The sequence below is a fragment of the Lygodium microphyllum genome, chromosome 23 (genome assembly GCF_053477565.2).
Source record: "Lygodium microphyllum isolate KBCC chromosome 23, Lygodium_microphyllum_v1.1.10, whole genome shotgun sequence".
NCBI lineage: Eukaryota > Viridiplantae > Streptophyta > Polypodiopsida > Schizaeales > Lygodiaceae > Lygodium > Lygodium microphyllum.
The window spans coordinates 64,718,175-64,740,890 of record NC_141157.1 but is presented as its reverse complement, the minus strand read 5'-3'; the positions used below and the strand labels follow the sequence as shown (position 1 = coordinate 64,740,890).

The 22,716-nt window shown below is 41.1% G+C and overlaps 1 protein-coding gene across 1 annotated transcript; it reads left to right on the top strand.

The window, feature by feature from the left end:
• The first annotated feature begins 1,133 nt into the window (after nucleotides 1-1,133).
• Nucleotides 1,134-22,463, top strand: LTO1 (NAD(P)H dehydrogenase (quinone)s). Its single transcript, XM_087663667.1, is given in 8 exon segments — nucleotides 1,134-1,336; nucleotides 1,414-1,777; nucleotides 20,458-20,725; nucleotides 20,727-20,745; nucleotides 20,843-20,955; nucleotides 21,136-21,283; nucleotides 21,939-22,076; nucleotides 22,153-22,463. Coding segments are annotated over 8 exon segments (1,251 nt in total). The 5' UTR covers nucleotides 1,134-1,213; the 3' UTR covers nucleotides 22,231-22,463.
• The last annotated feature ends 253 nt before the right edge of the window (nucleotides 22,464-22,716 follow it).

Genomic DNA, 22,716 nt, shown 5'->3' with positions numbered 1-22,716 from the left:
CCAACCCAACCTTATGAGTATTTAGACTATAATAGTTATTAGCTTTAGCTCACATTATCTTTGATGCACACTTAGGTTTTAGGTCATCATTAGACACTCCAAGGTGTATCACTTGCACCCTCGTGCTTTGTTACTAGGAATGCCACCCACACACTATGCACCTCCCCCATATTTGCATTTGATACTTATAGATTTTAGCATTTGTCTTCGACACTGATCTCCCTTCCTCGTTGTACTTATCCTTTCCATTGCAAGATCATCATCATCTTTGTAAAATGGCACTTGGATAAGTGAAAGATTTATCCCATTAGGGACACTATCCAAGTGGCACCTTACTGCATGCATTCTTATCATGTGGCATTCATTTATGCATCTTATTGTGGAGAGCATCCTTGATGAGATGTTTCCACTAGCAGTTCTATTACCACCACACTTTCATACTTCTTCACCCCTTTAGTTCATCATCAACACCCTAGACGAGTGGTTGGAATAGCCTTGTGTGTTGAGATGCTGGATCTTATCACCCCTTTATTTTTGCCACGGGCATATTTCACTCCACAAAAAAGAAAAATGAATTAAAAAGGCTCAAAGCGGTTCCATTGCTTTTGCAAGTCCTTGTAGGCCTTTGGGAAGCCTATGAGCACCCTTAGATCGATGCTTCTTCTCACTTTGTGTTGTGTGCTTCTCCAAGCTGTATGTGCTCCTACAACCCTAAATCCAGCAGATGGATTTATGCTCAAGAGACCATTCTTGAGGCTGATCAAGGATATTTGTAGATAAAGATTAAATCTAAGATGGCAAACAACTATCTTGCCTTGCTTTCATGGGTCTATTGAGGACTATCTTATTGACTTCATGATCCTCATCTAATGTTCACAAGGATCAAGGTTTAATGTAAAATGAATTGCAAAGATTTCTAAAACTTCAAAATTTATAAAAGGAAGCGTAAGACTTCGAATGTTAAAAAAGTTGAGTTATATGAATAAAAAATACATGTAATTTCATTCAAAGATCCGGCTATCAAGAATGTTTTCTGTGAAGATTGTTCCTGTCCATACACGCTGGACTTGCACTCGGTGGACCTGCGTGTGTCTGTACTCTTATGGCAACGACACGACCTGCCTGACCAAACTACGCCCCCCCACCTCCCCCCCCCTCTCTCTCTCTCTGTCTGTCTGGGCGTCTTTGCGGAGGTCCTATCACATATGCAAGTATGGCTGTTCTGCAGGCGCAGTTCTGCTCGGTCCCTTGTGCCTCGTCGTCCTTGATCCCCTCTTGCAAGTCTCTGATCCTCCATAGATCGTCCTTTCTCGGAGCTTTCTCGAAACAGGGCGTGGTGAGCTTGATTAAGGCTTAATCCAAGTGGTACTCTGATTGAGGCTCGGTGGCTGATTTCAGCCTCTTTTTGTGTAGAGAAGGTGCTGCAGAATCGGTGGAGGGAATGGAAGACTGTACTACCAGGCCGTTTGCTGCTCCCTTAGTTCAGAAGAAAACGACAGCTCGCAGAATGTCGAAAGACAGGATGTGGAGCAGTCTGAACTGCGAAGTGCCGTTACAGCAGACGAGGAGACAGCGAGTGCGGCCCCATCACGAGACGGCAGAGATGGCTTCTTCAGTCCAAGCCTCACATATGGATTGATTACAAGCATTGCGTCGTTAGGGTTCTCAGAAACTGCTTATCTGACGTACATGAAGCTGTTGGGAGGCCCTGTATCTTGCCCTATAGGCGGAGCCAGCTGCAATGACGTCCTGAACAGCGACTATGCTACTGTCTTTGGTAAACTATATCAACTAAGTTTAAAGTTTGGAGCTTAGAATGCCTACTTGAACGTTAAGCATTTCTCACTTTTTATTTTTCTAGTTATAGTTAACTGCCTCTTTCACATCCTTACAAGTTGGACCGTTAGCGTTTACTCTCACACTGATCTGGGATATTAGATTTGCTTCTAAGTTTACCTTGTATGGTATATTCTAGCCTGTTCCGTAAGCTGATAAGAGTACCCTTAACAATGTCTGGTGGAGCTTTGGAGAAAGAAGATACGAAGTATAGGCTCCTGTGATCTTCTCAGAATACTGTCGCTAGTTCTCTCAGCAGCCATGAATAAGAGTATTGAAAATTACCTTTATTAGTGTGTGAAAATAGAGCAAGTGCGATTTAAAAAGTTAGAATTTGACCTCATCATTGTCTCTGCTTGATGAGAGAACAGGGAATCACACTACACAATGCATGGGTTTTCACCTCAGAGGGTTGCTTACTTGTGTAAGGTTTCATCTCATCCAAGGGCCCCAACATATACATGCAAATTTAATGCAAAGGCGTGATGCAATAGGGCATGCTCATGTAGCAAGGTGCCACTCGAACAATATCTTCATGGGGGAATTATTCACTTACTTGAGCTTTGTTTTAGAATGATGAAAGATGTACTAGAGTCTATCAGATGGGTCGGACCATGACCACTATACTCTTGAAGAGGGCTTTCTTTTGATGCATGCTTGGTTATGTACAAAGTAGCTAAGGGCCAAGGTTATGATTGAAAGTCATGCACTTGCATATGTAGGATATTGTGGTATTGATACGATAGTAAAAGCAATTGAGATTGTCTTTTATTGGCTAGCTTTGATAAATGATGTGGATGACTTGTATGCATATGCATTGTATGTCAATTTTCAAAAGCTCAAGTTTAATTGATAGAAAGCACTAGGTTTGTTATAGTCCTTGCCCATTGGTTGTAAATGATTAAGAAGACATTAATAATTTGGGGAAACTAAAATACTAGCTATATTGGCTAAGTGTAAGATGTAAGAGACTTCATTTTTCTATCATTTAGTAATAACAAAGGTAGTCTCTTTCATATTATCTTCTCTTGTAGCTTTCATGTCTTCTCTCTCTTTTCTCTCTCCATTTTGTCATCTTCTCTCCTTATATAGACCTTCTCTTAGTCTCCTTCATGACAAGCGGGATTAGAGCCATAGGTCTTTAGTCCATTTGTAGTCACATTTCAACCATATTTCTTGCACTTTTCAGCTAGAAAATCCATGGCCACTTAGGATAACATGTATAAGTCTTTAGGGAGCATTGTAGTGACCAATGGACCTCTAGAGATATGCTTTATTAAAGATTCTTGTAGGAGATGGTGGCAAATTTGGAGGTAGAGCGGTTAAAATAGCAGCTCATCATCACATTTCATGCTATTTTGAGGGTATTTGGTCAAAAAGAGGAGTCTCAAGAGTTAGTAGAAATAAAAGTTACAATTACTTTATGTAGAAGAGTCTTTCTTCTTCCCCTTTCAAGCTTAGTCTTTCTTCTTCCCCTTTCAAGCTTTCTTGAAGCTTCCATGGTGGAAAATCTTCCATATCTCACAAGCTATCAACTCTGAGCACAAAACTTGTTAGTCCTTGCTTCTTTGCTTCATTAGCTCCATGGCAAGCACCTATGTGATGCATCTTGGATAGTCATGTGATTAGTAGAAGGGCCCGAAATTTGCGTTGCCCTGTTGTCCTAGGTAGCAATAAATGTCTAAAAAAAGCCTTAAAAAATTTTCATACTTGTGGTGTAAGATAGCTTCTAATCTTTGGCCTTGCTATTGGAGCCATCCGTGGCAAGCATGGGAGCCTTCTTTTGCTTTAAATTTGGATTTCGTCCTCTCTTATGTACCCTAGCTATTGACAATCATGGACAACACTATTTCATGGTTTGAATCTTGGAGATTTGGAAGGGATGTAGCACTCTAAATGCTTTATGATTGATCTACTACTCATTTGGTCTACATTCATAGAAAGATTGAGCCATTTCTTCTTTCTTTGAGCTCTACTATTCTTCAAATGTTCTGTAGACAGGAAGATATTGTTCAAAATTTCATAAATATTTGAAGAATTATCAGGATAGACTTGCAAATAGTGGCAAAGAACATGACTCAAGAGAACATTGAAGAGGAAATCTTCAAGATTGCAAGTATTGGAAATCATTTGTTCTCAAGAGGCTATTATCGAAAAATGCATTAGCTTTACTTAAATAGCCCCAAAACTTGCTTAATTAATGAAAAAACCTAGTTTATTTAAAAGAAATGCAATCCTAGAGAGTTTTTGTGTCCCATAAGCACAAACCCACTTGGGAGGGCCCCAACTTTCTATAAATATGTATACTGCCCTCCATTTAAGAAACGATCCCGTTTTCACAGATTTCAAGTGTTTCAGCTTGCTGCCCACATCGCAGTTTGGAGCTGTTCTCAACTAGGCGACTGTCGTTCCTGTGTAGATCTGCTGCCGTATAGCCTGCCACGTCATCACAGCCTTGCGTTTTCTTGGAGTTTTCACTCTCCTCCAGTTGTTGCCAAGCTGTCCATGCGTTTGGCAGTTTTCTCTCTCCTACAGGCTGTCCTGCCAGTGTTTTCAGTCTTTCTCTCTCCTGTTGCTTGCTTTTTTAGTCTTTCTCTCTCCTCACTGCCATCTGTATCAGATCCAGCTTCTCACTGCTGCGTTTGCTGGTGTTCGATATCCGGAGGCTCCCTTGCTGGAATTCGGGATCCGTTCAGAGTACGACACTCTCCGGCTCATTACCCCTGCCTTGATCCTTGAGATACAGAAGTTGAAGGTACAATATTCATTCATTGCATAGTGTATTTGTTACATGAGCATTGTATATTCAGCAGTTATGTCACTTCAGTTATTTTCTGTGTTCATTGTTTTTGAGTTACCCTAACCCTAACTGAGTTCTTTTATCAATCTGTGCTTTGTCATACGATTGTTATTTGTATTTCTGTGTCAGAGTATTTCTTTACATGGTTTCAGAGCATGGTACTCTCTGAGAAACCTAGGCCTTTGATCTGAAAGCTTGCAAAGACAAAGCACATACAGGTGAAGTACCACTTCATTAGAGATGTACTTGACATCAAGAGCATTGAGCTTGTCAAAGTGTATACGGATGATAATCCTGCAGACCTTCTCACGAAGAGTCTTTAAGAGCGGTTTGCTCATTGCGGACAGATGATGGGAGTTGGATAGATATATATATTTCAGCTTTGTATGTACCTAGAATTAGCTGATTCTTTTCTTCTCTTAGGGCACATTGCCTTTAGGTGGGAGGTTGTTGGAAATAAAGGGCCATTGTGCTCTTTTATATGTTTACGGGTGTGAACACACCCTTAGCACATTGTACTTTCATATATATATCTATCTAAAAACCTAAAGAAGTCGTGCTCTCTCTCTCTCTTAACTCTGCACTCTCTCTCTTTGTCTCTCTGTTGCTAGTAAGCATTGTGTCTCGGTTGTCGCGCCTTTGAGCTCAATAAATTATGTGGTTGATTATGTCATGTTAACATATTGTGGTGAAGCGTCATGCTTCCAAGAAGCAATGGATAGACAAGATAGTAAAAAATGGCAAAAAGCAATGCTATCAGAGATGGAATCTCTCATGAAGAATGACACTTGGGATTTGGTACTTTTGCCAAAAGGGCAAAAAGTGCTACCTTGCAAATGGGTTTACAAAATGAAAGTCACTTTTGGTTCTTTGCCCAAGTACAAGGCACGCTTGATTGCTAAAGGGTACAAGCAAGAACATGGAATTGATTTTGATGAAATCTTTTCTCCTGTAGTCAAAATGACTACTCTATGAACCATCTTGGCCTTGGTTGCATCTAAGGACATGGAACTCATATAGATGGATGTAAAAACGGTCTTCTTACATGGTGATCTGTATGAGAAAATCTATAAGCAGCAGCTTGATGGTTTTGTTGCTAAGGAAAAAGAACATAGGGTATGTAAACTCAACAAAAGTCTGTATGGGCTGAAGCAGGCACCATGCGAATAGTATCATAAATTTGATACATTTATGCAATCTCAGGGATTTCATCGTTCTTAATTTGATCACTGCTTATGTACCAAGATGGCAGCAGATGGTAGTCTTCTTCTCTTAGTATTGTATGTGGATGACATGCTAATTGCAAGCAAGGATGTTCATGCCTTAGACTCCTCGAAGCAGAGTCTACACAATAGCTTTGATATGAAAAATCTTGGTGAAGCAAATCACATTCTTGGTGTGCATATATTCAGAGATAGATCAAAGGGTCTTCTTTATCTGTCACATCAGGAGTATATTACCAAAGTTCTGCAACATTTCAATATGGAAGGGGGGAAAGCTATCAGTGTACCATTACCTCCATATGTGAAACTTAGAGCAGATGACAACCCTACATCAGATGATGGTAAGGCTGAAATGGCCTAGATACCTTATGCTTGGGTTGTTGGTAGCTTGATGTTTGCTATGGTTGCTATATATCATGATATTGCATTTGCGGTGGGAGTAGTTAGCAGATACATGGCATATCCTAGCAAAAAACATTGGGAAGCAGTGAAGGGTATCATGAGATACCTTAAGGGCACAAAGGATTTGTGTATTTACTTTGGTAAGTAGAAGTCATCTATTGTTGGTTTCACGGATGCAGACTATGTTGGCCATCTTAATTGCAGGAAATTTACTTCAGGATATGTGTTTATGTTCCAGGAGGAGCAATCTCTTGGATATCTCGGCTGCAAAAGTGTATTGCATTGTCTACTACAGAGGTAGAGTATGTGGCTGCCACACAGAGGCATACAAAAAGGCTTTGTGGCTTTCACGTCTGGTGAGAGAGCTTGGGATTACAGAGGTTCATATCCTCCACACTGTGATAGTCAGAGTGCTATTGTAGAGACCGGGAGGGGCCTGAAGATCGAGACAGTGGGTGTTCCTTAGTCGCGGAGAGACAGAGAGTGTGAGAGAGAGACCAATAGCAGAGAGTGAGCACGTTTGTAGGTACAATGACGAGTATGTACCTTTAGGTTTTTAGATAGATATATATGTGTAAGTATAAGTGCTAAGGGTGTGTTCACACCCGAGCACATTTAAAGGCACGAGAGCCTTTATTTCCAACAACCTCCCACCTAAAGGCAATGTGCCTTAAGAGGAGAAAAGAATTAGCTAAGTCTAGGTATGTACAAAGTTGAAATACATATATCTATCCAACTCCCATCATCTGTTCGCAATGAGCAAACCGCTCTGTTGGAAGACCCTTCGTGAGAAGGTCTGCAGGATAATCATCTGTGTGCACTTTGACAATCTCAATGCTCTTGCTGTCAAGTACATCTCTAATGAAGTGGTACTTCACCTGTATATGCTTTGTGTTTGCATGAAAGACATGATTCCGTGCTAGCATGATAGCACTCTGACTATCACAATGGAGAACAGGTAACTTTGTGATGCCAAGTTCTCCCACCGGACGTGAAAGCCATAAAGCCTCCTTGCATGCCTCAGTGGCAGCCACATATTCTGCCTCTGTAGTAGACAATGCAACACACTTTTGTAGCCTGGAGATCCAAGAGACCGCTCCTCCTGTGAAAGTAAATACATACTCAGAAGTGGAACTTCCTGCAATCCGCATGACCAGCATAGTCTGCATCCGTAAAGCCAACAACAGATGCCTTCTGCTTCCCAAAGCAGATGCACAACTCCTTTGTGCCTTTGAGGTATCTCATAATATCTTTCACATCCCAATGCTTCTTGCCAGGGGTTGCCATGTATCTGCTAACCACTCCCACTGCAAAGGCAATGTTAGGACATGTAGCAACCATAGCATATATCAAACTGCCAACAACTGAAGCATATGGTATCTTGGCCATTTCAGCCTTCTCATCATCAGATGTAGGGCTGTCCTCTGCACTGAGTTTCACATATGGAGGCAATGGAGCCCCAATTGTTTCCTCCCCTCCATATTGAAACGTTGCATAACCTTGGAGATATACTCCTATTGAGATAGATAGAGTAGGCCTTTTCATTTATCTCTGAGTATTCGCATGCCAAGAATGTGATTTGCATCACCAAGATCCTTCATGTCAAAGCTGCTATGAAGACTTTGCTTCAGTGAGTTCAAGGCACGAGTATCCCTGTGAGCAATCAGCATGTCATCAACATACAAAACCAAGATAATCAGGCTGCTATCTGCTGCCTTCTTGGTGTATAAGCAGTGATCCACTTGACTTCTATGAAAGCCTTGAGACTGAATGAATGTATCAAACTTATGATACCATTCTCTTGGTGCTTGTTTCAGCCCATACAAACTCCTTTTGAGTTTACATACCATCTTCTCTTTCCCTTTTTCAACAAACCCTTCAGGCTGTTGCATATATATGTCTTCATGCAGATCACCATGTAAGAATGCAGTCTTTATATCCATCTATATGAGCTCCATATCTTCAGCTGCAACCAAGCCCAAAATGGTTTTCAATGTAGTCATCTTGACTACAGGAGAGAAAATCTCATCAAACTCAATTCCATGCTTTTGCTTGTACCCCTTTGCAACCAATCTTGCTTTTTACTTTGGTGAGAAACCAGAAATGACCTTCATCTTGTAAACCCATTTGCATGGAAGTGTTTTTCTGCCCTTTAGGCAACTACACCAAGTCCCAAGTGCCATTTTTCTCAAGAGACTCCATTTTTGACAACATAGCTTTATACCATTTCTTGCTGTCCTGTCTGTCCATTGCTTCCTTGAAGTAAGACGGTTCACCACAGTCTGTCAACATGACCAGCCACATTGTTTGCATCAAGAACAAATCTATCGGGTTGTCTAGTAGCACTAGACGATCTCCTAACCCAATGGTCATTGTTTGCTGGCTGGTCTTGCAAATTTCCATTTTCAGCATTCTGTCCTGGCATTTCAGCCTGCAAATCAGCATTAACAACTTGCTGTCTTGGCTGTTCCTGCATACGTAGTGGCTCATTATAATGGGTAATAGTTGGCTGATCATTTCCAGCATCATTTTCTGCATTTACAGGTTCATTTACAGCAGGTATTTGCTGCTGTACAGTGGGCACATTTTGCTGTCCAAAAGGTATTTCTTCTCGGAATATAACCCTACGGACCTCCTTAGTCTTTTCGGGCTGTTTGTGCATGTGATTTTTCCGGAAGATAACATCATTGTTGCGTACTACTTTTCTTTTCTCAAGATCCCATGATTTATATCCCATTTCACCCTCGTCACCATATCCTAGGAAAATGCATTTACAGGACTTTGGCTCAAGTTTACTACGTTTTTCTTTAGGAATGTGCACAAAAGCCTCGAAGCCAAACACTTTTAAATGAGCATATGAAGGTGGCTTGCCCGACCACGCTTCTTGGGGAACTCCTCTCCCCAAAGACCTGTTTGGTGACCGATTAATCAAGTGTATGGCTGTCATAACAGCCTTTGCCCAAAAACCATGGGGTAATGCAGCATGAGATAGCACCGTACGGACCTTATCCTATATGGTTCGATTCATACGCTCTGCAACTCCATTTTGGGGTGGATTATGAGGGGCAGTGAGCTCCCTCTTTATCCCTTTGTAGTCACAAAATGCGTGAAAGGCCTTGGATACATATTCCCCATCATTGTCAGAGCGAAGACACTTGAGTGTCTTATCTGTTTGATTTTCAGCCAATGCCAAGAATTTTTTAAACTTGTCAAGCACTTCATTCTTGCTACGAATAGGATAAACCCATACCTTTCATGTAGCATCATTGACAAAGGTGACAAAATATTTCTTTTTCCCTAAAGATAATCCTAGCATTTGATATACATCCGAATGTATTAACTCTAGAGGAGAAGATTTCAAAGAAAGAGACTTTTTATGAGATGTCTGTGCATGTTTACCATAAATACAATGATCACAATGCTCAAAATCAGCATAACGAAGACAAGGCAAGTAACCCAACCGAGAAAGAACTTTCATTTCTATTTGACTCATGTGTCCCTACCGGCCATGCCACAAAGAAACGCTTGGCTGCTCGGTCACAACAACATGATCACTCACACTAGATATATGGAGAGGATACAGAGTATCACTTTGACAACTTATGGCAATCACTCTAGATCCCTTACAGATCTTCCGTTTTCCATCACCAAAGGTGATATGAAAACCATCATCATCTAGCTGCCTTGTACTAATCAAGCTATTCTTGAGTTGAGGTACATGCCGTATATGCTGAAGTGTAAAGAAGAGTCATGCTGAAACTGTAACTGCACATTGCCAATACCTGCAATCTCACATGCATAGTTGTTCCCAAGATGGACAATACCATGTTGACCTCCTGTATAGGTAGAGAACCACTCATGATGAGGGGTGACATGAAAGGAAGCTCCTGAATCGAGAATGCAAGTATGCATGTCATCATCTATATTTGCAAGTCAAGTATGTGCACCAAAGTGTGAAGAGACAAAGAGTACGTCACTCCCACTATCACTGTCATGAGTGACTACATTCACCTCTTCAATTTTTACACTGCTCTTCTTAGGCTGACTGTCCTTCTCTTTCTTGCTATCATCTGTCTTCTTGCCCTTTCCTTTCTCTTTCTTCCATTTGTAGCAGTCACGTTTAAAGTGACCCTTCTTGCCACAATGATGGCATTCAACATCTTTGCCACATGATTTACTGTGTCCCTTGCTATCATATTTACCTTTCTGTTGTGATCTGCCCCTAGTATGCAAACCATTGGAAGACTTACTGGATGCATTGTTTTGCCGATTCATTTCTTCCATGAGTAGAGCACTCTCTATATCAGCATATACAAAAGGATCACATTAGAATTGCTCATAATAGTCCTGAATGTATCCCAACTCTCTGGTAGAGTGCAAAGCGAGAAAGTAGCGTTAAATTCTTCATCAATCAAGAACTTCAAGGCAACCAGCTGGCTGAAAATAGAGTTAAACTCAATCAAGTGAGTAGACATTGCTGTACCCTCTTTCATATGTAAATCCATAAGCTTTTTCAGCCAATACACTTTGCTTGCAGCACTTTTCTATGCATACAGTTCTTCCAATCTAGTCCATATAGCATATGCAGAATCCAAACCTTCAATATTAAACAACAAGGCATCCGAAATCGATACCTCGATGGTTGAGCATGCAAGCTCATTTAACTCATCCCAATCTTCTTGTTCCATGTCTGCGGGCTTTGCTCCTTTGCTTTTAATCGGCTTTGCGTGCTTCTTTTGCAACAGGATATGGTAGCATTGTTTTTGCCAAACTGCAAAGTTATGTGCTCCTTCAAGATTCTTTATGTGCATGAGATTACTGTTGTCATTGCTGCCAGCCATGATTTTCAGCCCAAATGTGACAAAAAAACAGCAAATGCAGGCCCAAATTGTCACCCAAGTGAACAAGGTACAAATAAGAACCAACCAGCAGTAAATGCCCACTTAGAAGCACAGATTTCAGATTTGTAATTAAATTTTCAGAAGCACCAAACCATGTGCTACAGCATTCCACAACTGATTACAACTGTTCCAAGGGCATATGCATCACATTACATGAGAAATCCCAAAATTTAGCTGCAATTTCTGTTGTACATGTACCCATGGGTGTAAAATTTGACATGAACGGTCAAAAGCCCCCAGATTTTTGTGCTCAAAGCATCAACCATACATGTGCATTTTCTCTGTCATGCATAGAACATGCCAATTTTGCCAAAATAGAGCAATTTCAGCAAAATACCTAAATTTTACCAATTGTTGATGTCCAAATTGCGTGGAATTCAACTTGCACGTACATAAAATGACCAAATGCTGCATAGATTTTGCCCAAACTGCAAAAGCCCCAAATTTCACGGGGTGCGCATCAATGTCGAGAAATCGGGTAAATTTCAGCCCAATTTGTGCATGTACATGAAAAGCCCCAAATGTCAAAGGCAAAATGTCACGAATTCTTGCAATTTTTGAGACAGATATCACTGTTGGATCTTGCTCGCACCAAATCTTGACAAATCCCCAAATTTCCTAAGTCCCATGTGCACCAATTTCAGTGAAATTGAAAGACTTTCACTAAAATGTGAAAAAACCCCAAAATTTCCGCGCAAATGTGCACCGACTTTGTAATTTTTTAGTCAGATTGTCCAGTTCTGCGTTAAGATCCCCAAATTCGAGAAAAGGCCCAAATTTTTGGGCTTGAATTGCACGGAAATTTGTGTGGTGTCTCCACGCGTGAACCCTCGGTAGGGAAACTTGAAGGAAAAAAGAAGATTTCAAAGAAAAAAAAGGTTGAATGATGGGTCAACGGACCCGTCATGCAGGTCGATGCTTGTTCCCTATTGTTGTGTCACGTGTGGAGGCCCTCAACAACTGCATTGTGCGGCCCACTCGCTGTTGAACTCGTCAGGGCGTATGCAGTTTGGCACCCTGTCACGTTGTTACGTCTCAATTTCGTGAAATACCAAGCCTTCTCTTTTTCAAAGGCTTGGTATTTCATTATACTGCAGGATCAGGAAAGTATTATTCGTTTACAGAAGGAGCTTCAATAGAAGCTAAGTCGTCTCTTGGTTGCATGTGTCTTTTGGTGCCTGGTTGCGACTGTCCGTTGCTGCATGTTACGACTGCTGTTGTCCACTGTCTGCCAGGACAACGCTTGTTGTCGCCTGTCAGTTGCTGTTTGCCGACGGCCCTTTGTGGGCGTGGTCTTCTACAACCTGACGTCTACTCCTCAACTCACCCTCTGTGGGCGTGGTCTTGTGCCTTAGCTCGACACACAAGTCGCCAAGAACTCCAGTTGTTTGTTTGTCTCGTTAGACCTCGGGAAGTGCGCATAACCTGATGGCTCTGATACCAGTTTGTAGAGACGGGTCAAGGGCACGAAGATCGAGAGTGGGTGTTCCTTAGTCGCGGAGAGAGAGAGTCTGAGAGAGAGAGCAATAGTAGAGAGTGAGCACGTTTTTAGGTACAATGACGAGTGTGTATCTATAGGTTTTTAGATAGATATATATGTGTAAGTACAAGTGCTAAGGGTGTGTTCACACCCGAGCTCATTTAAAGGCACGAGGGTCTTTATTCCCAATAGCTATCATGCTAGCACAGAATCCTGTCTTTCATGCAAAGACAAAGCACATATAGGTGAAGTATCACTTCATCAGGGATGTACTTGACAACAAAGGCATTGAGCTTGTCAAGGTACATACAGATGATAATCCTGTAGACCTTCTCACGAAAGGTCTCCCAGCCGAGCGGTTTGCTCATTGTTGCTAGATGATGGGGATTGGATAGTATATGTGTCTTTCAAATTTGTACATACATAGACTTAGTTGATTCTTTCCTCTACCTTCAGGCATGTTGCCTTTAGGTGGGAGATTGTTGAGAATAAAGGGTCACTGTTCCTTTTATTGTGTTCGGGTGTGAACGCATCCTTACACTTTGTACTTTATTTATATTCAAAAGCTAAAATGCGGTATACTAGTCATTGTATTGTATACCCATTGTGTCGTGCTCACTCACTCTCTCTCTCTCTACTGCTCTAAACTCTCAGCCCCCTTCACTCTCAGCTCACGCACAGCTTGCACAACATCACGTTGTGTCTTGAGGATGATGTGAATATAGGCATCGTATCCAAAAACTGTGAAATAAACTTAGACCCAAAGTACGCCTCATATGGAGTTATACCAACAATAGTAGAAGTAGGGGAATGATCAAGGATGTGAACTGCAGTAGCCACAGCCTCAGCCCATAGACATTGAGGTGTTTGACGGTGCTCCATGCTCCAAGATGCCATTCTCTTGAGGGGTGTTTGTATTGGCAAACTCTTGGTGAATACCACGATTTGCACGAAAATGAGCAAGCTCATTAGAAACAAATTCTTCGCCCTTATCCGATTGTAAGGTCTTTAGCTTCCAGTTCGATCGGTTTTGCTCAAAGCACAACCAATCCTTAAAGTTGGAGAAAGCCACTGACTTCAGCTTTAAGAAATAAGCCCATGTCATCCTGTTGTAGTCATCCATAATTAGCATGAAATACAAGCTCCCTCTAAGGGACTCTGTCTTCATCAGTCCACAAAGATCGGTAGAAACAAGCTCCAAGGGTGCTAAAGACTGCATAGCCTTGTTGGGAACAACATCACGAGTTTTCTTCCCACGGATGCAGGATACACAAGGCTACTAGCTCACCACAATATCCGGCAAACCTCGAACAAGCTGTCCCTTGGACGCCTTCCGAAGGTAATCATAATTGAAGTGGCCAAACAGAGTATGCCAAAGCTCGGACTGAGTTTGTGAGATGAAAAGAATAGAAGTCAAGGCAGAAGAAAACCGCAATTTGCAGACTTCACTCTCCTCATTACCTGAAGAAAAAACCTGTCTCGATCCACGATCAAGAATTTGAAAAAGAATCCACATCAAATTCAACCAAAAGACTGAGGGCACAAATCTTGTGCACCGAAAGTAGATGGTATCCCAAGACCGGCACAAAGCACCTCGAATGTATGTGCACCACCTTGTCCATCTAGAATAGGATGCAGGTTGTCGCGTCCCTCTATAGGAATAGACGAACTGTCACTAATGAGAATCTGGCCATGCGAAGGCCGCAAATTTGCAACACCTGCTGAAGAAGGAGTCATATGCCGTAAGGCACCACTGTCAACAATCCACTCTCGAGTATATGGGGCCAGCAATGCAGCATAAAAAGCTGTCAAGGTTGAATCCTCAACCAACTCTAAGTGGAGAAAAGTAGTTGATAAGGGAGCAACCATCGCTCCGGAATCCTTTGAAATCCTTCTTCTCCTTGTCAGGGCAATCCTTTTTCCAGTGACTTGTTTTGCCACAAATGTGACAAGTAGACTCCTTTTCTTTGTCGTTCTTAGATTTGTCCTCCTTCTTTTGGTCCTCCTCTTTCTTTTGAGAGGATTGACCAACCAAGGCTTCAGATTTAGAAGCATTGGTTCCTTTCAATTGCTCCTCTTGGTCCAAGACCATAGAAACCAACTCTTCCCATCGAAGTGTCTTAGACCACCTTGAAGCAATCAAGGCGGAATAAAAACCACTGAAATGGGGCGGTAACTGTGAAAGAAGAGTTATTGCCATGTCTTCAAAAGTGATCACCATGTCTTCAAAAGTGACTACCTTCCCTTCGTTTTGTACCTGCATGTGAAGCTGCCTCAACTTGTTGATATGCTTCCGCATAGAAGATGACTTGTTGACACTCATGGTCCACATCTGCACTTCCAAAGAAACTTGCTTCATTATGGCTATCCGATTGTACATCTGATCAAGCTCCAGAGTCTAGCCATATCTCCCGGGCCATCGTCAAATGCTCAATATGAGAGATAACAGCTGTAGTACATGAGATAAATAAAAAGGAGAGAATGTGAGCATTGAGTTTATCCCAATGTGCCCGAGCCTTTGCCAACTCCACCTTATTAGTGGAAGAGATTTTGGACTCGTCTCGCAAAGAAGGATGATGGATAGCCTTTGTAACAAGCTCCACCAAATCATAGGACTTCAAAATGGCAAGCATCATGACCCGCTAGATGCGGTATTTCTCGCCATTGAGCTTTTGATCTGATGGAAGAGCTGGTAAGACGGGCACCTTCCGGTCCATGATCACCTAAAACTCTATCTCAGCCTTAGAAAACATCTTCACCTACAATTCCTGCACAAAACACAAAAAACAGCCCACTCTGACTGTGAGAATACAACTTGCTAGGGCTCTTGTTTGCTTGTCCCACTTCTTCTTCACCTGTTAGAGGTGATGAAAAGGTAAAATCTGCACTTGAAGGCCCAAACCGCAGCTTTCTTCCTTCTCTAACAACAAAAACCAGCAACAACTTCAATAAATCTTCTGCTTTCTCGCATGCCTATGTTTGCCTCAGCCTTGTTTTGATGTGCAGCCCTCCTACTCACACTTGAACGCTGAAAATGCAGCTTTGTGTTGCAGTGAAACCTCCCCTTCAGATGGGTCCAGTCCTTCAATGCTCTGATACCATGTCAGAGTGAAGCAATGAGGAAGCAAATGACCAAGACAAAGAGTGAAGAGAGAGAGAGAGAGAGACATTGAAACACAAAATTTGTAGTGAAGAATGTTGTATAAGGATGCAGAAATATACATGGGTGCAGAGAGAATGGTTGCGTATGTCTCCACCTCGAAGATCTCAGTATCCGTTAGCCCTGAGGGCATTCTCCACGGTTTGCAGTTTGAAATCTGTGAGAATAATCATGGAAGACTGCTGAAATCAAGGCCAATAAATAGGCCAGTAAGAAAAAGTGAAAAAGACTAGGTCAGCTGCTGACAGCAGTGCTGTCCAACCAGCCTGTCCGACGAGGCTGCCACATGTCACCTGCTTTTGTTCGACTTGCCACATGTCATCTGCACTGACTGCTCCTGCTGCTCCTCCCTGTCCAGGGAATGACTAGCTGTCTAGCTCTAACATAGTGAGGCTATCACTATGCTTCATCATGATTGGATAAGAGAGTTATAGGAAGCCTATCTGTTGGATGCATAAATTAGCCATGTATTTCAGAAATTGCAGCAAGGAATCATGGAGGAAAACTTTTGTTTTCAGTTTTGAAATGTTTTCATTTGGTTCAATGGCATGATTGTTATCCCTTATACTTCTTATTTCAAGCAAAAGATTATGGAGGAGATGCACTCTTTGCTCACAATTGGCCAATTAGGTGTTTTCAAGACCTATGACAAGATTTCCAAGAGCTTTCACTAGAAGGGCTTATGGAAGGATGTAAAAGATTATGTTTTTAGATGTATGCCATGTTAGCAAAATAATGATAGCACTCATAAGCTAGGTGGTTTATTGCAGCCATTACCTATCTCTGAAGGAAAATGGATGCATATAACCATGGATTTCATTATTGCCTTACCTACAACCAGGAAGGGGTGGAATAGTGTATATGTGGTGGTGGATAGAGTCACCAAGATAGCCCATTTTATTCTCACTAAAACTTAATAAAACTCAATTTAGTGCATTACAAATTGCCAATTAGTTCATGGAGCATATCTATAAATTGTATGGATTATTGTAGGTCATTATTTATGACACGGACACCAAATTTATGAGTAATTTTTAGTAGGCAGTTTTCAACTTAATGGGCATCGGGTTAGGTCCATCTACAATATGCTATCCTTAGATTGATAGCCAGATAGAAAGAGTTAATAAGTGGCTGGAAACTTATCTTAGACGTTTTTGTCATGATGTGTAGCATGCGTGGGTCTCATGGCTCTATTTGTTTGAGTTTACGTATAATAATTCTACCCATGCCAGCATTAGTGGTTTTTTCTTTTAGACCTTGTATGAGTATAAGGTGCTACTTTTTACAGTCGTATTTAGTGAAAAGATTAATCCTCAAGGGAAAGAGGAGTTGGATTGCATACAAGTCTTTTTTCAGCATGGTAAGTTGAATCTTAAGAAAGCCTAGGAACTATTGAAGTTTGTCGTTGATGAGAAAAGACGTCCCATGGAGTTTCAAGGAGAGTCTATATTTTTGAAAGTGCTGAAGTCTCGATACTCTACTTTGAAGGATGACTCAAGTAATAAGCTTGCACACAGGTTTTATGGGCCATATAGGATTCTCAAGCATATAGGAAACTTAGATTATCGTCTTGAACTTCCTTCCTCCACGGAGATTCATAATCTCTTCCATGTAAGCAAGCTTAAGCCTTTTGTTGGCACCCAAGTTGATTATGTGGAAGAGTTGCCACCCATAGATGAAGAAGGGATTATACAATACATCCCCAAGGAAATCATAGGTTAGTGAGAAAAGAAGCTTTGATCTCGGTCGATCATTGAGTATTTGATTAAATGGAAGGATTTACCATTTGAGAAAGCTTCTTGGAGGCATGTAGATAGCCCCCAAATGGTATTCTATTTTAAAACAGACTTTGCTTTGCATGACAATAAAGTGCACCCTACATAGGTTGAAAATACTTCAAAAAGAGCTGCATTTTGATGTGTAGTATGCCTTATTTGGACCAGCCTATGAAAAGTTATTTCAGATTTTGTTCAGTAGGGTCTGTATTAGATAACAAGTTGTATACTGCTTGTAGGCATCTTTGCAAGTAGATTTGGCAGTAAGAACTCACTTTGAAGACATCCAGATGTTGCACATAAATGCGACTCGCTCTTTAGTTTTCAAAAGTTTTTTTTTTTTTTTGGAGATTTCGCCAAATCTTTGTATCTTTGTAATGATGAAACAGAGTAGTGCTGTTATTTCTATCATTCCAGCTAATATAATAAGTTTCTATTTTGTTTTTGAGAGCAAAAACCTTTGGTTGGGGATGGATTGTAAAAGATTAGGAAGATATTAATAATTTGGGAAAAATAAAATACTAGTTACACTAGATAGATATAAGATGTAAGAGTCTCATTATTTTCATCATTCAGTAATAACAAAGACGGTCTCTTTCATCTCTTCTAAATTCTCTCTCTTTCTCCCTCCATTTCTAGTCTTTCTCTGTCCTTGTATAGGCTCTCGTTCACCTACAGTCTTCTCTCTTCTCTTAGTCCTCTTCTGGACATTTGTGATAGACTGGGGGACAACATAGCTATAGACTTCATCTTTGATCTTCTCAGGTCACCTATGGTATATGGATGATTATTTGTGGGCCTAGTAAATAGGCTCATTTCCTTTCAGTGAAGAAAAAGATAAATGTGGATCACATGGCAAGGTTGTTCATATTGAACGTCTTCACTTATTATTGCATATCATAGTCTACTCTGATTGGGATTCTTGCATGAGTGTTTTGGGGAGGCATATTTGAGAACATGTGTATGACCCTAAAGTTCTCATTTGCCTTTCATCCATAGACACATGGGTGGCCTGAAGAAGCAAATGCTATTGTCTTACATCTTTTGAAGTGCTGTGTGCTGGAGTATAAGATCAAATGAGAATAGCTTTTGCTGATTGTGGAATATACTTATAATGGCATAGTGCATAGTTCCACTGGCAAGGTACCGTTTGTGATTGTGGAAGGGAAAAGAAAGTCCCACCCATTTTCTTTACAGAAGATAATATCTTTGAGGCTGATAAGTATGTTGAGAGTATGGATGAAACTTATGCTAAAGTAGGAATAGCTCTTTAAGAGACTCAAGCAAAGCAAAAGAAAGCAATCGATCGTCACTATAGATCTTTGGCATTTGAAGAGGGTGATTGAGTTACGCTTTGAAAAGGCCACTGCGTAACTTTTGGACAACTTTTGTTGCAAAACTAATATTCTCAGAGTTTCATAGTGAGTTATCCCTTAATTTGTGAAGGAATGATGTGGGATTGCATGCAAAGTATGCGTGACAATTGTCAAGGCAAACACTTTACTAAATTGGGTTCAATGTTGGCTGTCATCTTGAGGATTTGATAGGTGGAAGAGTTCTCATGCATTTTTAAACACTCTAGATTTGGTTTGGAGTCTAACATTGAAGGTGATAAGATCATTGTGCACCAATGGATCAGCTGTACCATGAGAAATTGCTGAAAGACAACCATTTGTAACTAGTTTCGAGCATATATCGGTAATCTTGAGAAGTATTAGAAGGGGCACCAAGCTTTGGGGCCAACAAGTGTTGTGTGGTGCAGGAGCCCTCCAACTCCAGCTGTATGTGGATTCTCTTGCTGAATTTACTGTTATGCTGAATTAAGTTTTACTAAAATGTGGCTTAGTGACCTTTGGGTCTCTGAAGTCCAGTTTCAAGGGCAGCAGGGTGACATCACAATGAGGAGAGAGATGATGATGGTGATGATGATGATGTGATGATGTGAAAAAGAGCTGATGATGAGAAAGATGACAAGGAGTGGTAGGAGAGCTCACACTGATGCAGGATTAAAGTGGCAAGGGTGCCATGACTGGAGTCCTTGCTGCCATACTGCTGTCCTACTACAAAATGCAGCCTTCTGGGACTTGTTCAATAACACACTCTTTCAACCCTGCTGTCTATGGGGTCTATGGCTCTACATTCAGCTTTGTAGAGTTGGGACCATGTCATCGAGTGAACCCTTTTGCTTTGCTTCTCGGCATTGAGCCTTCTCCCTGCTTTTACCCTCTTTAGCAGTTGGCAACGGTCATATTGTTCCACGTGCTTTGTTGTATCTCATACATTTCTTGCGTTGAGGTAGTCTTTTTTCTCCCATTTTCGTTCTTTTTTTGTAAGCATCAAATTGTTAATCGAGAAGTTGTATTCTTTGTGGATTTTGTTAGCTCTCATCCTCACAAGGCCTATTTTAAAAAAAAAGCATGCCTACATGAATATGGTACCCGTGCTTAGGTGGAGTAACTAATGCACAACTCAATGCTTCCATTGCAAACCTCTCTTTCAGTGGTTAAAGAACATGAATGCATACTAAGCAAGGGTAAATAGTTTACATAGCTTATGAATGCACACTGGTGCCGGGCAATCACTCCAATGAGACTCTTGTGCAGCTGTCACAGGTGACAAAACTTCTGCAGTTTTGTAATGCTAGACAGTGGGACCGAGAGGTGCAACTTTGCAAGCATATGCAAGCCTAGATGAATTCTGTTGAATGTGACTCAACTTTTTTTCCTTAAATTGCTGCAGTGGTTTTTGCTGTTAGAGCACTTCCAATTCACTCTTCTAAATGAGAATCTTAAAACCAAAAAGTGCTGTCATTAGATTTGAAACATACTGTCTGGTAGAAAATTCTGATCTGGCCTTTTAAGTTATCATTAATTTCTGCAGGGTTTCCACTGTCTGCAATTGGGTTATTAGCATATGGAACTGTGGCCATATTAGGAGTGCTTGGCATCACAAAAACACGTTTGAAAGTTGCTGGTATTGATATTGGGCGGTGGGGTCTGTTGGGAACTACTGGTGCAATGGCAAGCGCAAGTGCCTACTTCATGTACATACTGTCAACGAAGCTGGAAGGAGCTTCTTGCGCTTACTGTGTGGCATCAGCTCTGCTCTCAGTCAGCTTGCTTCTTCTTACTTTACCGGTGCGAGGTCCTTGGATCATGGATTGCAAATGTATGTTAAAGGTAGAAGATTTTATGATCTGAGTAGGTGTCTCTGACAGCTAATTTGTACCTTTTCCTTACATATGTGCACCTTCTGTGATGAGCAGAATTTCAGCTCAAGTGAAATCAAACAAGTTGCTGGATTGCAGCTGGCTGTAACGGCATCAGTGATAGTTGCTTTATCATCTGCATATGCAGGCTATACTCCTGCTTTGACTAGGTTTGTGGACTACCTCAAATGCCAAACTTAGCATGATACATGTTGTGGCCCTTGATATCTGCTGGTATAATGACTAATATGTAAAGTTCTGTTACAGGGTAGGCATAGTGATCTTATATATAATGTTAAATTTAAGCAACCTTTACTTTTTGTTGAATAGCTGCCTATTTTACTGAGCAGTTCAACAGATATTGATCTTCCACCTGTGGAACCACTGGTTACAATGAGTTCAACTACCACAACTCTCTCTCTCGCAAAGCATCTGCAATCCATAGGAGCCAAGATGTATGGCGCATTTTGGTGTTCTCATTGTTATGAGCAGAAGCAGGTTGGTTCTATTTCTGTTACTCTGGAACATGTGAACCTGTGCCTCTTTTGACTTTCATGTATGCTTGGATTATGACAGACCTTGCCATTAGTTTTTATGGGCTCTTCTTTTCTACTTAAGTTGACTAGCAGGTGAAATGTGAGAAAAAGACACCTGGAATCAGATTCACTAGTTCTCTGAGATTTGATCCTGGCATGATCCAAATGACATGGATGGTTGAATCTGTAGAATACGCTGGTGGCTAGATGTAGGGCTTAACTGGGTTTTGAGGAAAAAGTGGGTGGCTCATTACCCTGTGTAGGAGCAGCCTCGTGAGTCGTTATTGATCTTTTAATTTTTGCAGCAGTCTTTTTACCCTGTTACTTGTGACCCTGGTAGTGCTACATACCCAAAGTACTCTCTGCTCCTCCTTGCCGGCCCACCTTTAATTGCTCTTATGTGTATGCTACGTCCAAGACCAATGCTTAACATTGCACACATTATGCAGCAAATGACGCCAAAGAATTGCAGTTTAATCCCATTGAGTGACTAGGGAGCTGCTTTTACATGGGCTCCTTTGAGCCTTGGTTTATCCTTCGATATGGAATCTGATCAGTTGGTGACGTGTGTGTGATCTGCTTGACTTCTGATTATGTGCGCCATGCATTTTTTCCAGATGTTTGGACGTGAGGCAATGAAATACATTGAATATGTAGAATGCTATCCAGAAGGATACAGGAGAGGCGTGAAAATAGCTAAGGCTTGTGATGAAGCGCATGTGCAAGGATTTCCAACATGGATAATTAAAGGAGAAGTAAGAGCTTCATTTTTGAATGTGTGATACAAGGAACTGTTTCATATCAGCTTATATCATTTGCATCCTTTTCCAGGTGTTATCTGGTGAGCAGGAGCTGTCAGAGCTTGCACGAGTAGCAGGTTTTGATGGGTTGAACACTGCAGATAAATGAATTGTTTTTGGACTGTGGTGGTGTGTGAATTCCACAGGAAGCTGTGACTGCATTCATATCCATAACATGACAAGGCATGAAGTTCTCCTTGATCATGATGTTCAACAAATTGCATCCAACTAAAAATGTAAGCACCATATTTGTAATTCAACTGATTTTAAGTGATTACAAATATCGGCAACAGAATTATGAATACATGAGCTCTAGAGCCAAATATGGTTATTCTTGTTTCAGTGTTGATGTCCACTTCATCTCCGAAATTATTACATGCTCATGGAAAAGTGGTCTGTTTGAGATGCAGCTTAGTGGAAACTATGAACAAGGCATGTCTCTGAATTTTGAGAGCGCTTTTCCTGGCAATCTTATTACCTCGCCACACTTAGAAAGAAAAGATCCATTTTACTTGGCTTAGCCTGGGACTGTATTTTACCTGATTTATTTGAAGCCCATATTGCCAATGCATGAGATCTTATTCAAGCAAATATC